At 41.6% G+C, this 17153-nt stretch overlaps 1 protein-coding gene across 10 annotated transcripts in view; it reads right to left on the bottom strand.

The window, feature by feature from the left end:
- Positions 1-1010: 1010 nt before the first annotated feature.
- The window catches only part of xpot (exportin, tRNA (nuclear export receptor for tRNAs)), a 147151-nt gene continuing 131008 nt past the window's right edge, over positions 1011-17153 (bottom strand). For all 10 annotated transcript variants that reach the window (XM_069904223.1, XM_069904221.1, XM_069904227.1 and 7 more), the window contains 8 exons: positions 15333-15618; positions 11406-11595; positions 10073-10189; positions 9879-9994; positions 8253-8300; positions 6757-6828; positions 4580-4636; positions 1011-1553 (listed from right to left, as the gene is read on the bottom strand). In XM_069904223.1, coding sequence (XP_069760324.1) covers positions 1527-1553; positions 4580-4636; positions 6757-6828; positions 8253-8300; positions 9879-9994; positions 10073-10189; positions 11406-11595; positions 15333-15618 — 913 coding nt within the window. In that variant the 3' untranslated portion in view covers positions 1011-1526. The remainder of the gene's footprint in view (positions 1554-4579; positions 4637-6756; positions 6829-8252; positions 8301-9878; positions 9995-10072; positions 10190-11405; positions 11596-15332; positions 15619-17153) is intronic.

The following is a 17153-nucleotide window of genomic DNA, read 5'->3' as shown; positions in this document are numbered from 1 at the left end:
TTCTGCATATGAAGATAAATGTGCAAGGCCATCGAGGAACAAGACCAGACGAAGGAGATTATTGTGGTGACCACCACCATCCACTACACATTAATAGTTTGGCAATGGAGAGCACAAAGTTCCTTGGAGTCAATTTACCTAGTGATCTTTCCTGGACACACAGCTCCTCACTTGTCAAAAAAAGCACAAGCTTTTTATTCATTTGTCATATTTTCCAGGGGTGTTGGACAAAAATTTCATCCCATTGTGGACACACATCTCCTTGTCAGGAAAGTGCAACAGCAACTCCACACCCCGAGAAGATTGAAGCAGCCAAAGCTATCAGCCACCATTGGCATCCTTCTACAGGAGCTCTTATCAAGAGTATCCTGGCCCGCTGCATCACAGCATCAGATCAATCCACAGGACCAAAAGAGCAGGAGAGAGGATTTCTGGAGTCCTTTTCCAGCCCCCCCCCCCCCCCCCCCCACAATTGAGGACCCTTCCACCTCACACATAGCATCTTGCAGTTACTCAAGTCAGGAAAGAGATGGAATCAGAACCAGGCTGAGGAAGAATTTCTCCCCATGGGCAGTGAACTGCTGAACGCCCGATGAACTGCTCACATAATCCCTCAGAGACTCTTTATTTAATTGTGTGCATCATTTGTCTATGCATGTGATGTCTGTTTGCATGTTTTTACACTGAGAACTGGAGAACACTTGTTTTGTTGGGTTGTACTTCTAAAATCAAATGATAGGCTCCGATAGCTCTGGTTAGAGCACTGGTCTTGTAAACTAGGGTTCGTGAATTTGTTCCTCGCTGGGGCCTCATTGCGTGAGGGGCACCGGACAGCATGGTAGGTCTTCCTTATGGTAGACAAAGTTCAAGAATTTCATCCAAGTGACATTCTAAATATAGTTTCACATGAAAATAACGGAACCTTTACCTTTATAATAAGCTTGAAATTGTTGCTTTAAGAGAGCTCAGCATTATAAAAACATCACCCAAAAAGAAACCACACTTGGCCATGATATCTGATTGAAATTTATTTACGTTCATTATATGCCTGGGACTGAAATTCATGTTTAGCTTATTAGACATCTTGGACAAATGTTTTCTTTTCCATCAAGCAATAGAAATTTACATATGATGGTCAACCACTATTAACAAGAATGATTTCATATTTTACAGTGAACTGCTCATCTGAATATTTTTTTCAAAAAATACGAGACGTGTAATTATGGCATTCAAATGCTGTATCTACAAGACAGCACATAATTCAGTTTATTATACAAAAATGAGAGTGTTTAGGCAATAGCACTGAAACTTTCTCAATAAACTTATTAAGACACAATATGAGTAATTGGTTCACAAATTACTTCAATGTAATTTAAATTAACACGAGCTAAAAAATGTGCAGCCTACACAATCCACGAGAAAGGAATTGCTTTCACCCCCCCCTCAATAAACCATTTTCAGCAAATTGCATAAATTAATTGAAATGGTGATTCTTTTGGAGATGTTAAAAAATCCCAGATTTATTTTCAAGGTTTTGCTCGCTGAAAGAATACCTACAAGAGAAAAGAACGGATTAGTGGACAATTTTAAGATTTAAAAAATAGCAATGCTCATTAATTGCACCCAATTTGTACAACCCCATACATTTTGAAGGGTGGGAGGAAACTGGAGCACTCAGAGGAAACCCACACAGACACAGGGAGAACCTACAAGCTCCTTACAGACAGCGCAGGATTCAAACCTGGCGTTGCAACAGTGTTACACTAACCCCTACGCTAAGCGCGCCACACTTCAAGACTACAGAGGTTGCAACTCGAGGGTTTCCCATAGCTACTTGTATTGCCCAAAGCTGGTCCAAGTACCATTTCCACAGCATCTGTAAGCATTCCTGCCCAGATCGGTTTTAAGCACAGGACTCAACTCTCTGAAGTGGTAGCAATGAAAGGGAAAATATTAGGTGTTACCCACTTAGTGAATATCATACCCAAGATTTATTTGGCAATATAAATTTCACAAGTGTTAATTCTGCCCCCACCCCAGGATTAAAACTTCAAAATTGTGACAAAGAGAATAACAAAATAGCAAATGTTATTAAAAATGAATCGAGGAATTTAAGTGAAAAACACACGTGTTAATCCCAAGGGAGAGAGCAAATTGCAAAAGCTTTGACAGGTATTTTTAAAAACTTCTGCTCATCTTTTGCTTTGGAAAACTTAGCTTCTCACAGGAAGGGAAGGGTAAATTAGGAGCAAAAAAAAATTGACAGAAAAATTAAACAACTTCATGGAAGTAAATGAAAACCATCAGGGAGAATAAAAGTGCATAATGAGACAAAAAGCCCACAAATCTCAAGCTATAGACTTGGGGATTTAAAAAGGAGAGGTTAAAGAGATAATGAATGCATTGGGTTTTAATCTGTGTTGTCTACATTTAAAAATAGTTCATGCAGATTGGATCAACTGCTTTAAGGAAATTAAGGACGGGCACAAAACCCAATTCAGTAAAGTCCCCGGTATCAAGCATTGGCAAAAAAAGGAAATACTTTGAAAATATAAAAATAAAAAAACATTTAAATAAAAGATTAAAATTTTAAAATGTTCTGAGCTACACAACCCCTTCGGAGCAAACGTCAGCCAGTGGAGCACCCTGGTCATGCCCGACCTGTAGCAGCTGCTTGAATAAAATGGCGACGTCCAGGATGAAGAGGCGGCCGATGCCGTTCACCACTGGGGCAACTCTCCCAAAGTGTCTCCCTATCCCTGCAATAATAAGACTACTAATATACTCGACAATACGCCAATAAAAATAAAGTTTAATTTGTAAACTTGGGAGAGGAGGGTTAATTATGATGGCGGCGTGGTTAATACAATGCTGTTACATCGCCAACGATCGGGGTTCAAATTTAAATTTTGTAAGTTAAGGGAATTACCTGATTAAAGAGAACTTTACATAATTAAGGACGACAACTGACTTTTTAAAAAAAAACTACATTTTGCACTCTTGTCTTTTAAGCTGTTTATTCTTAATGCAGGTGTAATTAGTTAGGCCTTGGAAGAGGGTGCCTCAGATAACTAGAAAAATCATATCTGGCATCCACAATCCCCACAGGTGCTGAATACTGGGCTTTTACTGTACAAATACGCCTAGAAAGCCATGGCTGTCAAGAAGAATCAATTTGTGAAACAGGTTTCATTCTTAGGGATATGTTTATAGATTAAAAAGAGGACGGGAAGAAAGAGGTTTTGTATATAAATTTTTAATAAAGCCTTCAATGTGCAATCCAGATTGATATTACTTTACACTTTTCTCACTCTTTTTATATAATTATTTTATTTAAATATATATTGTTTTTACTGTCATAATTATCTTTGTACTGGTTGGGGATAAGAGGGAGGGGAGGTGGGAGGGGTTAACACCATGTAATCATTGAAATTTTTAAACTAAGTATTGACTCTGTACAAGTACAACTCAATTATCCAAAATGGTCAGGACTGGGCCTATTTTAGATAATTTAAAAAAAAACAGCCCAGTAGCAACAGCAAATCACCTGTAACAGTGTTTAAACAACAACAAACAAGGGAAGGCTTTTTAAGCATTAAAATAATGTTTAATTCTCACCAAAAAAATGCAGGTGGCCGCCGGGAGCCCAATGTCCCCGCTCCTACCTGTCAGCCTGACGTCCCTGCTGCCGCTGACGGGGTCGTCCTCAGTCAGTTCGGCTCTAAAAAAATTCTGGATAATTGAGGATTTCTAATTTGTTTCTAATATCCTCATTTATCCAAAATTTAATTTTTTTTTCCCCCAGATAAATGAGGATTTTGGAAAATCCAATTTCAGATAATCAGTGTTGTACTGTATAATTTCATGGATGAAAACTAAATAATTTAAAAAAATCTTTCAATAAGATGGCTCAAAGGATTATAATTTGGAGAGAATTAATGAAGAAACAGGATTGCTTTATGAAAGAGCATGGATTCATTAGGTCCAAACAGCTGCATTCTGTCTTGAAGAAACATGGGAGTCTTGGACAGTTTGTGCACAGACCAAAATGCCTGGGATAATACATATGCACAAGTACCAACAACCCCAGAGGATGACTGGCAAAGAGCTGCAGGGAAAGGTAAGCAATGTCACTGTGCCAGCAGGTGTGCTCACATAACTGGAGGTTGTGAAACAACTGGAGATTTGTAACCACATTATGAATTGTATCATTTCTAGAACACTTACGTTGGGTTGTACAGGTATACGATCCTTTATCCAGAACCCTTGGGGGACAGTGTCTTCTGAATTTCAGATTATTCTGGATTTCGGAAAGCCCACCCAAATTGTGCTGCCATATCCACCCCCGACCGTGGTCCCTCGGCCGCCAGGCAGTCAACCCTGGCCGCCTCCCCCAACCGCCAGTCTCTCGGCCGCCCAGCAGTCAACCCCAACCGCCGGTCCATTGGCCACCTCCCACGACCGCCGTTTGGAGCTTTCCAGATTTTAGATGTCCGGATAAAGTATTGTTTACCTGTATTTATATATCAGATAATAAACTTGAGTTGACTTAATTTACACTTTTTCCACATTAACCTACCTTTAGATAATTTTTAAAAATTTTGCCATCAGGTTGCTGAAGTGCTTGACAGAACTCCTGTTTTAAAAAAAAAACACACATTTGAAAGATCTCTTTTGTCCTTGAACATCAGGTTATTAAGAGATTTTTTTGTTTCAATGTTAAAGTTAAAAAAAAACTAATAGTAGATAGAAGGTAAATTTTGGGAATTTAAATAATCCCATGCAGCCAACATGGGGGGGGGGGGGAGAATATTGGTAGGGCTGCTCGGGCAAGAGAAAGACAACTCATCTACACTCCCGAAGCTCAGAAAGGAACCATCAGCAACACTGATGGGGCAAAGTAATCCTGCTCTAATCTTGTGTCATACCAAGTGCTGACAGCACATTGAACACAGGCCCTTCAGCCCACGATGTTGTGCCAACTGCACACCTATCTAACCCCCTTCCTCAGGAGGGTCTGGGGTTTCACAATGTGTCAGGGACCTGCCAGGAGTATGTGGGGTTTCACAATGTGTCAGGGACCCATCACCCCCAAATTTTCTTACATCCACACGCTTAACTAAATCTTTTGAATGTGCCGATTGTATCAGCCTCGTGTGGATAGTTGCAGAGGCGCAAAAGGTGGTCAAGTGATATGGGAAGACCTCCTCTTTAGCTGTGTTAGTGTTAACTTGCTTCTTAATCTTCCACCCTGGCTTCAGAATAATATTTTTCTTGCTTGTGATTGCTTATTCTGCACTTTGCCTCCATCTCAAGTAGGTTACAATTCAATTTATTTGCTCTTTGTGCAAGGTTGCCCCATTTTTCTGACACTAGAGGACATCTGTTTATGGTGAGTGGAGGAAGAGTCAGGGGATATGTCAGAGGCAGGTTATTATTAACACATAGTGGTGGGTTTCTGGAACACATCACTGAGGGTGGTGTTGGAGGCTGTACACACACTATCACAGCACCAGTAATCCAAGTCTGTATCCAGCATTGTCTGTAAGGTTTGTACTTTCATCCTATGTCTGCATGGGTTTCCTCCCACCCTCTAAAACATACAGGAATTGTACATTAATTGGGTGTATTAGGGCTTGTGGACTGAAAATGCCTGTTACTGTGCTGTATATCTAAATTATTTAGGAGCATGGATGGAAGAAAATTAGAGGGAGTGAGGTAGATTGTTGTGGAGTAGGTTTACATAGGTCGGCACAACGTTGTGGGCTGAAGGGTTTGTACTGTGCTGTAATGTTCTAATGCCCGCTGAATCCCCCAGTGTTAATAACCAAAATGCTGCCCCTCTGCGGACAGGACCCAGCATACTGAGGATGCTGAATGTTACCCGATACAGGCAGTCTCTGGGCCACAAAAGGGTTCCGCTTTCATGCGCCTTCATTCGATTTTGTCCACAAATTGAAAAATGCAAACATCACTCAATAGGATAACTATCCCCCCACAATATTGTAATGAATGACTTCAAAATACACACAATTAACAAGAACAATTACTAAAAGTGGAGAGAGAAAACTCATTCCGCCATCAGGAGCACGCACATATCAAACTTTTAAATTACATTTTACGCTCATGTGGGGTATTCGGAACCCAGCAACCATCTGGGTGCCAATTTTAATTACTCTGTTGCTGGCTTAGTGACCCTGAGCCGCACATAACCAATGAGTCTCCTACAAGAAAATCCCATTCACTCTATGAATACTGTCTGGTTCAAAAAAAAGACAGGTACATGGATAGCACAGGCGAATAGGACTAGCTTGGTTGGTATGGACATGGGCCAAATGGCCTTTTCCCAAGAACTGTCAAGCCTCCTCTTCAGCTTTCATTTTGCACAATTTACAAGGGCAAAACTAAAAAAGATGGGAGAGGTATGTGCGTGGGCCAGTCAGTGTGCACGTGCAGGAGTGTCAGTGGTGAACAACTTCCTTTGCTCCCAATCTGCAAGAAAACTTCTAACTTTAAACAATAGTGTAAAAGTCTTCAACAACAACCCCAATGAAGAGGGTGTGAGAGTGTAAATACAAATTTAAAAACAATCAGAATTCAAAAGTGAGAGGTCATACAAATTATTGCTGTTTGTACATGTTGCTGGGAATTCCTGCTCCAAAGTCTTCAGAGTTCTAAAGCAGCCAAATGCTGACAATTGTAATTTCAACAAAAGAAATTGCAGTTCCAAACCAAAAATATCTGAACCAAACGCACCTGGCTAATTTCTGGGGCTAGCTGCAACGACTGTAGATATTCTTGCTGAAGAAACTGAATGAATTCAGGTCCCTGAAATGTACAAATGCAGGGTGAGCAACAGGACAGAAAATGGTGCCATTCCTCTCGTGATGAAATTAAAAATGGTACAAACACAGAAAATGATGGGAATGCTCTGGAGGTCAGACAATAACTGGAGAAACAAAGGTCAATGCTTGAGGCAACCTGTCCTCTTGGCTTCTGTAAGTCAGCAATTTGCAAGGGTGAATCCGATCCTTCCACTGTCTCCCAGGCCAAGGGTGAATCCGATCCTTCCACTGTCTCCCAGGCCAAGGGTGAATCCGATCCTTCCACTGTCTCCCAGGCCAAGGGTGAATCCGATCCTTCCACTGTCTCCCAGGCCAAGGGTGAATCCGATCCTTCCACTGTCTCCCAGGCCAAGGGTGAATCCGATCCTTCCACTGTCTCCCAGGCCAAGGGTGAATCCGATCCTTCCACTGTCTCCCAGGCCAAGGGTGAATCCGATCCTTCCACTGTCTCCCAGGCCAAGGGTGAATCCGATCCTTCCACTGTCTCCCAGGCCATGCAAAGTATTTTCTGCATTTTTCTTTTCAATTTCCTGCCTCCATATTATGCATTACCTAGCAATTTTTGTATATACATTATAGAAACTATCCTGTCCAGATATATCACAGCTTGATCTGCCCAAGATTGCAGCTCAGCAGACCAACCTCTCCTCCATTTTGTGACACCTTGATGAAGGACTCAGGCCCAAAACATTGACTATGTATCTTTTATCATGAAGGACACTGTTTGACCCAGAGTTTCTCCAGCATTGTGTTTTTACTTCAACCACTGTCTGTAGACCTTCATGTTTTACTTCCCCTCCATTGCCACCTCCCACTGTCTTGGGAAAGCAGCCAACATATTAAGACACATCCCACCTCCGTCATACCCTCTTCTTCCACCTCCTGTTGGGCAGAAGAGGTGGAAGACATGCACCAACACATTCTAGAGCAACACATTTGGTCCAGTGGTCAGCGTGATTCTGGTGCTGTGCCAGCAACACAAGTTCGAATCCAGCATGGTCCTATGAGGAGTTACCGCATGGGTTTCCTATGGGTGCTCCTGGTTTTCTCCATTGTTCCAAAAGATGCAAGAGACTGGAAGGTTAATTGGTCATGTGGGCGCAGGTTCGTGGTCCGGAAGGGCCTGATACCGTGCTGTATGCATAAATTAAACAATATTCAAGGACAGATTCTCTCCTGATCAGCAGGCTTAGTAGTGGAACCTTGATAATTTTCTCACATGACATCCTGCATTGTTTTATCGTAACACTATCTCCTGCACTTGCCTTGCACGACCGTAACTTGCCTTCATAGTACGCAAAGCAAAGTTTTTCCAGTTTATCAGTGCCTGTGACAGCGATTCATACTCATGATTTTAGGATAAAATAGAAACCAAACAAATAGGAAAAAAAAATGAAAGACCCTTACCCTTTTGAGATGAATTGTTTTCAACGTTATTGCACACTCTGACAGCGCCTATTAAGAAACAAATATTTTAAAATCATTAGTAAAAGAGCGAACATATGCCATTTTAAATCCTAACATTTTTTGGTCCCCACATCCTTGTGGGAACTAAGTGTCCACTTCATATGGCGAATGGCAAAGTGTTCTCACATTGTGACCAGAATCGCACAGGGTGCTGAGGTCAAATCAAGACGTTATAAAATTGGAGAAGAATGCCCTTCTGCATCCCATATGCCTTCCTAACCAGGTTATTTATCTGCCTTGCCACATTCAAGGACGTTCCTCTGTACTCCAAGACCTTCTCATTCATGTTGTCCGAGTCACTCTTCCAAAATGCATCATCTCACATTCATCTCGATTAAATCACCTGACCCTCTGCAGGAAAGGAAACTGGGGAACTATGTTTACACTCGTCCAATAATTTGGTACCTCAATTATATCTCAAAAATCTCAGCCAGAGCCCTAGCAATCTCTTGCCTCATGCAGCAGTCTGGGATAAATCTCACCTAGTCCTGGGGATTTACCTACAAAGCTTTCTCACTTTTGTAAATGTGTTTCTTCTACATTATCATTTTCATACATCCAGAATTTCCCCAAACACTTTCTGCCGACCAACAGCATCTTCAGGTTGTTATTTAGACAGTCTTTAAAGGCCAAATCAAATTAATAACACATTAATCTCCAGCAGATCAAGTGCAAAAAGCTGCTTGAATATTTAACCATTGATATTAATGGTTATTAATCTATTGAAGCTGCAAAAGATAATCAATTGTCACAACAGGCTGCCCAATTAGGATTGGGAAACAGCTGTATTCAAACGTAAGCAAGGTACTGAGAAGGTGATGAATCATTGGTGCTGTTGAATAACCAATGCCTTTGTCAAACTCCCACCATCGAGAGCATCTACAGGGAACACTGCACCACCAGGTTCAGGAACAGCTCTACCATCAGACCCCTCAACAACAAACTCAATCAGCAACTCATTTCAGGACTCTTGCACTATATTGATTTTTTTCCCCCCTCTCTGTATTGCAGTTTGTTTACTGCCAATAAGTGGTAATTCTGCCTCGCCTGCAGGAAAAAAAATCTCAGGAGTGTGTGATGTCATGTATGTAGTCCGACAATAAATGTGAATCTCACTGAGTGTATGGATAAATGAAAGAGGACTGTACCCTTGCATGTGAACAGACTTCAATTATGGTCGACTGTATGATATCAAATGTACGCAAAGCAAGAGCAAAAGTGGAAGAACTCAATGGGTTAGGCAGGATCTACAGGTGGATTCTGAGTTAACGTTTCAGATAGAAACCTTTCAAGTCTTGATGCACAGCATCAACCTGAAACATCAACCCTCAGTTTCTCTCCACTGATGCTGCCTGACCCACTGAGTTGCCCCAGCAACTCGTTCTTTCACTCCAGATTACCAGCTCCTTCTCTTCTGGACGCAAATAGACACCGCCAAATTCATCAACTTTTCAAACACAACGTTATCTTTTTTAATTCTCCAACTTGGAGAGCAATTGAACTTCAAGATTAAAAAAAAATTAATGGAACTGGAAAATGTTTTGGAAAAATCAGCACAGCACTCACCAAGACTGTTTGAGCATCAGCTAAATCAAAAGTTGGTTTCAGAGGAGCTAGGAAACAAGTGGGTACGATGTGTTTGTAGATGAAGTCTTCAAATCCCAAAAGACCATCTTTGCCTCCTGGAATAAAGCAAGATTTGGTCAAATCAGGCAAACCATTTTGTTAAAAACAAGGCATGAAAAGTAATTGGTACTTACCCCAAAGCTCTACTAGCTTGGAAAGGATGATAAAGCAAGTTTTCTGAGCAATTGGATCTGGAAATTCCACTGCCCCTTGAATAACTGTAAACAGGACTTGTTCTACATTCTGTACACCTAAGAGAAAAAACAATTCTGTAAAAAAAAAATAATTGTGCAGCTGAGATCATGAAACCTTCAGTTGGTGGAATATTGTTAAAACTAGACTTGGTTAAACTGTGTCTGAAATGCCAAAAACACCCCAATAATCCAAATCCAGGCATCAGATGGTAACATCGTCATTGCCTACAACTTCCAACAGACCTGGCATACAGACGCATTTCACGGAGATATCAACTGGCGGTTTAATAGAGGAAGTAAGTCACTTTCACTGGCAAGGTGGGTTAGCAACACAATGTTGACTTAAGCTGTTGGCAGCAGAAAGTGGGAAAAAAAATTTTAATAAATACATTTAGGCTGCGAGGATCTGTGAAAAGGAGCATCAAAATCAAGACTAGGCTGGGAAATAGGCTGTGAGACAGATAAACAGTGTCTGTAACTGTGTACAGTTATTGTGGCATGGGTTTGTGAGCTGCCAGGGCCTGTTACTGCACTGAATGTCAAAATATTTAAAAAAATTGAACTGTGGGTTTCCTCCAGGTGCTCCAGTTTCCTTCCAAACACACCGGAGTTGGAGGTGAATTGAGTGGCACAGACTCATGGGCAGAAAGGGCCTGTAACTGTCCCCATGTCTAAATTAAAAAAAAACTTAAAAGGAAGAACATTGCAATTTAAAAAAACATCTTAAAATCGCCCACTGATCAGTTGTTTTTCCGTTCACTTGTAGGTATGCTTCCAGCAAGCAAAGCCTTGAAAAGAAATCTAGGATTTATTTGCAACATCCCAAAAATCTCTCAATTTATGCAGTTTGCTGAAAATAGTTGTCGATTACATGGTGGGGGTGGGTGTAGGACAATTGAAGTATTTGGGAGGCATGGGTTTGTGGGTTGGATGGGCCGGTTACTGCTGTGCTGTACGTCTAAATTTATTTTAATTATAAATATTTATTTTAAATTATATATTTATGCATATTTGATTATGATTGGCATGTATGTGCATGCATCTGTGCGCCATGGTCCGGAGAATCGCTGCTTTGCCTGGCTGTATATGTGCAGTCACATGACTTGCAAAACTGCCTCAACGGATAATGAAAGCAGATTCAATGGCAATTATTTGGATAGTTGTTTCAAAGGGCCAATGTGATTGACCAAATACTTTGCTTTCATGGTTTAAGATTCTTTAATTGCCTCAATTTTTAACTTGAAGGGCAAAATTAAATTATGCTTCAACTTACCTTGATTAGCAATGACCTCACTCATTCCACTCCCTGCAACAGTCTGCAGAAATGCAAAATAACTCCGCCGAAGCATCTGGTTTTCGAGAGCGGCAGTTTGGTCGTTTTCTTCCGCAGGACGTGCTAATACTTCAAAGATAGCTTGAACCAAAGGCATAAATACTTGCTGTAAAAAGGGTGAAATTTGTGTCTGTGGAGAGAATGGTAATAGCCAAAGGATTAACCCAAGCAGCTCATCAAAATAGAGAGGACATTTTGAAGTTGTATGAAGATGCAAATAATTTTTTTTAAATGGAGAAGTTTAATGATGAAATATCATAACTTCAAATCACAGCCTCCTCTCAAGAGCAGGATCCCTTCATGTCAAAAACCATCCAATGGAAATATTCTGGAATTTCTACATTCTCACTATCTAGAGTCCAGCACACCCTGACCCGCAGCATTGTGGGGATATCAAGGCTTGCGTCAGGCAAAGGCAATTTTGTGCATTACACATTCTATACGATCTGCACAAAGATTGCTGCACTTTAAAAGATCTCAACAGCAAGAAACACTGATCTTTCGAGTGATGCCCACACTGTAAAACACAAAGAAATCCTGAACAATCCAACACAAGGAAATAAATTCAAATCTACAATTTCTCCAGTGTCTGTTAACTGACACCAAATGGCTCTGGGCTTCCACACTCCAAAAACAAATAGAACTGTTACACAGGGAGTGGTACACATTTACTGATGGGACCCCCAAAGCTACAAGCTCAGAGTAAGACATACCTACGACCATTTTATAACTATTGCTCAGTTATACAACGCAGCCTTGTTCTTGAAGCGCAATATACTATAAATCAGATAAAAATGCATTACAATCAATTCTCAAGAGTTAGTAAGACCTGAATGGGCAATAAGTTATTTGGAAAGCTATTTCAAAAGGCCAGAATAATGGTCCAAATGGCCTTCTTTGAGGGCTAAAATATATACATGTAAAAAAGTTTATTGTCATACATATACAACATACAGATGAACTGATATCAACTTGCTACAGACACACAGCTACACAAAGTACATAAAAACAGCACAATATGCAATGAATAAATGTATTCCATTAGAAAAAATAACATAGTTTAAGAAATAATATTGAAATATTTGAACAAATATGGGAGCCATACATGAAACACAATAGAGAAAACCTACCGGGGACATTCACTACCTAAATTAACGAAAGGAGAAGGAAATGAAAAGAATTGACTCAGTGGAATTCTTTGTTTATTTTTATTGAATGACAACATTGTTTGACTGGTTTAATGTATCCTAGATTTTGTATTTTAAATGGACGGGAGGGGGGAGGTAGGGAGGGTGGGATGGGAGGAGGGAGTGAAAATGGCACTGTATATGTTTGAAAAGGAAAAAGTGTGTATCATGGTTAATGTGATTTATGGTGTGAAAAATAAAAAATTTAAAACAAAAAAAACAGCACAATATGCCATGACACAGAAACAAGAATCTAGATAAATATTCATAGCTGCAGTTACTGTTCTTGAACCTAGAGGTGCTGGACTTTGGGATCCTGTCCCTTCAGTCTGAAGGGAGCAGTGAGAAGAGCTTATGACAGGGGTGATGACACACTGAAAAGGTTGAAAGTACAATACAATAGAATGCTGAAATGCAGATCGGTCATCATTTATGGCCAGGGTTAACCTTCAAGGCTGACGACCTTGCTTCCATAGTGAAATAGAGCTTCACAGACACACATGGCCCACAGTGAACCTTGTCTGGAGTCGCTGTGATTGTAGTAAAAGCACAGAAATGCTGGAGAAACTCAGCAGGTCTTGCAGCATCCATGGGAGGTAAAGATGTACATCACCGATGTTTTAGGCCTGAGCCCTTTGGTCTATTCCTCCCTGTACCATTCTTCCCTTTTCACCAGCTTTTTAAATATAGGCCCATTGCCTGGTTTTTGCTCCTACCATGAGGGATGGCTCAGACCTGAAACATCGGTTATATCTCTATTTCCTATAGACACTGAGACCTGCTGAGTTCCTCCAGCATTTCTGTGAACTTACTGCAATCACAGCATCTGCAGACTTTTGTGTTTTACTCCTTTTGCACTAATCCTATGTTTGTTCCCCCACAAACTCACTAGATTCTACTGCTTCCCCTCACACCAGCCAGTTAATCTACCAACCTGCACGCCTCTGTGACATGGGAGCAAACCTGAGCATCTGGAGGAAACCAACAGTGACAGGATGAACTCGCAAATCCCACACTGAAGGAACCCAAAGTCATAATCGAACCCAGGACTCTGGCATTACGAAACAGCAGCCTTACTGGCTGCATCATTCTGCCACCTCAAGAGCTGGCCAAGAACCTCAAAACGCCTCTTGCTCTCTTTGAAAACCAACTTGCGCTACTGGATGGAAATGTAGACAGGGCTTGTGGTTTAATGCCTGACCCAAAGGGCAGGAAGTCTAACAATACAACACTCATGTGTACCTCGAGGGAGCATCAGCCCAGTCTTTCTGCTCAGCTCTCTTGAGATGACAACCTTCTGACTTGAAAGTCAAATAAAGCTAGGAGAATGGTTAAAAAGTAGAATGAAAGTTCAAGTCCTACTTGCTGCAGCTTCCCAGCTACATAAAACACACAAGTTACCTGTCAGGCAGGTGCAACAGCAAATGAACTTTGAGAAGACTGAAGTAGGCAAGGCTACTGGCCACCATCACATCAACCTTCTTCAGAAGCTCTACCAAGAAGGTCTGGCCGGCTGCATCACAATGTGGTACAGTTGCTTCAAAGCGCAGGATTGGAGGTCAATCCTCAGGACCACAAGATTGGCAGCGAGGATCTGCACACCAACCCCCAGCACCTCCGACATGATCTACCGGGATTGCTGAATGAAGAGGGCGTGCACCCCTCACCCATCTTTCAGGTGCTCCCTTCGGGAAACAGAGATACAGGCTCCACCAGGCCGAGGAACAGCTGCTTTTCACAAGCAATGAGAATGCTGAACGACCAAAGGAACTGCTCACGCGAAGTCTCATTCATGAAGCAATATTTATTTATAGAGATGAAATATTTGTCTTGCACGTGTATTGCTTGCCTACAAGTGCATCATGTCTGGTTGTGTGTGCGTGTGTTTTGCACCAAGGATGCACAGATGACAATAAATCTGACTCGGCACATCTCCAAAAATCAGGATGCCAGACCACCCAAGAACCTGGACTATTCAAAATTTCAAAAACTTAGTGGCCTTTTTTGTGGGTGCATGTAGCGGCAACAAGTGACCACTTTACTTTTCATTAAAACTGCTCATTTTGATCAATGAAGTATTTTGCTAATAAAAATCCACCAAAATTAACCAGCTCATCTCTTCTTTATTCCTCCAAATTTGAATTTAAAAAAGTACTGCCCAAGAATCTGGAAAGTCCGCACTGACCCATCCGCAAGCAGTCCGGATTTTTGAACTTCTACATGTACAATGCACTGATGGAAGTCCTACTTGCTGCAGCTTCTCAGGTATTCAAAATGCACAAGTAAAACATGAAAGTGTGCAGACACCGTGTTTTTTTTAAAATTTGGAGACACCATGATTGAAGTAGAAACACTATGCTGGATAGGAGAGGTCCGTGGCAGGCCGAGACAAGGGAGATCAAAGGTGTGGCAGCAAAAGGGCGAGTTGCCTCTGACGTCTTCACATCGAGGCGAGGGTGGTCCGCAGAATTAGTGGAGGAAAGCGAAGAGAGCAGCAGTCCATGCTGTGCAGGTACCCCAGATCTTTGTGCAGCCAAACTCAGAGGACCCCCCCCCACCCCCACCCCATTTGAAATTGCCAACATTTCAGGTTGAACTCTTCAAGGCAGAGTGTAGATAGCCAGCAATAATAAAACGCCTGACACAAAAGAGGAAAAATATTATAAATTTAAAAGCTTACCTTAAATTTTGCAGTAATTTGATTAATAAGGGGAATAAATTCTTGAAGGTCCTTCGCCTCACAGTCCTTGAGCATGTGCTCTGAAGCAATAGGAATAAAGGGAAGAACTTCCTCCTCCAAACAGATGATCATCCTGTGAAGAAATGTTCGCACTCCACTCCGCAGCACCTCTTTTTGCAGAGGGCAGCTCAGAGCTGGCAGGAATGTTTGCAGGCAGTCACGATACACTTCTGAACAACCACACTGCTTCACCGTCTGCTTGTTGCTGAAGGCCTTACTGGTGCGGCTGAAAACCAAGCAAGAAAGATAGACCCGAGCTTCACCAAGGAGCACAATGCAATTCACGGAATTACGTCAAAATTGTGCACCCCTTATATATTAAAAAAATGTGCACCCCAAAAACAGCTCACGTGATGTGTAGCGAACAAGTGGCAGAGTAGTGAAGAGGAGGGAAAATGTGGAGCGAATAGGACTGGTGTGTTGAGCTTTTTTGGCCCCAAAGGCCTAATGGTGAGTAAATAGTCCATAGAAGCTTTTACCTTTTGTTGGTTGGCCTGTGCTCCCCGCTACCTTTTTCCCTTCTGCCCCAACCTTTTTATTCAGTCACCTGCTTCTTGTTCATACCCTGAAGGGCTCAGACCCAAAAGGTTGGTCAGGGCAGCACAGTTGGCGTAGCAGTTAGCGCAATGCCTTTACAGCGCCAGTGATCAGTACCGGGGTTCAAATCACGCGCTGTCCGTAAGGAGTTTCTACTTTCTCCATGTGTCTGTGAGGGTTACCCCGGGGCCTCCGGTTTCTTCCCACCATTTGAAATATACTGGGGGCGTAGGTTAATGGAGTGCAAATTGGGTGGCACGGACCCATGGGCAGAAATGGCTGGTCACTGTGTTTTATGTCTAAATTTGAATTTTAAAAATTTAAATTTAAAAATTTAATATCTTTACCTTCTATGGATGCTACAAAACCGGCTGAGTTCCTCTAGCATTTTTGGATTTTACTACAATCACAGCATCTGCAAACTTGTGTTTCACTCCATTTAAGCACCAATTGTGTCCTTTCTTTCCTCTGTCATACATATCTCGTCTCAGTTTAAGAGCTATTTTCAGCATTCCCTACGTGATTTCTTGGTGGCCATCTCACATTGATGGACAAGCTGGAATCTGGAGCAAAAACAACCTGCTGGAGCAGCACCAGCGGGAGAAAAATAATTGCTGACATTTCGGGAAGCCTTCATCAAGGCAAAGTGGAGAAAGTGAGTGTAATGACAGGATGGGAGAGATTGGATAGATCATATTGGTGGGGACTCATTTTATTGTTTCAAATAAGTGGAATGCACCACAGCTCTATAGCATCGAATGCTCACAAATTTGGAAATGACCAGGATTCTCACTGACCCAACAGATACAACACAAATGAAGGGAACGAGCCTGACCCAACAGATACAACACAAATGATTTGAACTTTGTAGATATATTCTTCACTCTTGTTCATGTGGCAAGAAAAACTGTTCGCTGTCCTAATTCTCTTTCCATTTCTATTTTTAAATTTAAGTTCTGACATAGAGCATGAACCTGTGCCACCCAAATACCCCAATTAACCTACAACTCCCCCCAGTACACTTTGAAGGGTGGGAGGAAACCGAAGCACACAGAAAAAACCCACGCAGACAAGGGGAGAATGTACAAATTCCTTAGACAGCGCGGGATTCAAACCCAGGTCGCTGGCGCTTTAACAATTCAGTGCTAAACATTCAATGCAAGTTTAGGATTCTCTTTTCAACTTTCTCTGGAAATAAACCACAGTACTTTGGTTGTTTTTTTT

Source organism: Narcine bancroftii, chromosome 11 (assembly GCF_036971445.1).
Source record: "Narcine bancroftii isolate sNarBan1 chromosome 11, sNarBan1.hap1, whole genome shotgun sequence".
In the NCBI taxonomy this organism is placed as follows: domain Eukaryota; kingdom Metazoa; phylum Chordata; class Chondrichthyes; order Torpediniformes; family Narcinidae; genus Narcine; species Narcine bancroftii.
The sequence above is the reverse complement of the archived record's forward strand: the minus strand, read 5'-3'. Positions and strand labels throughout refer to the sequence as shown.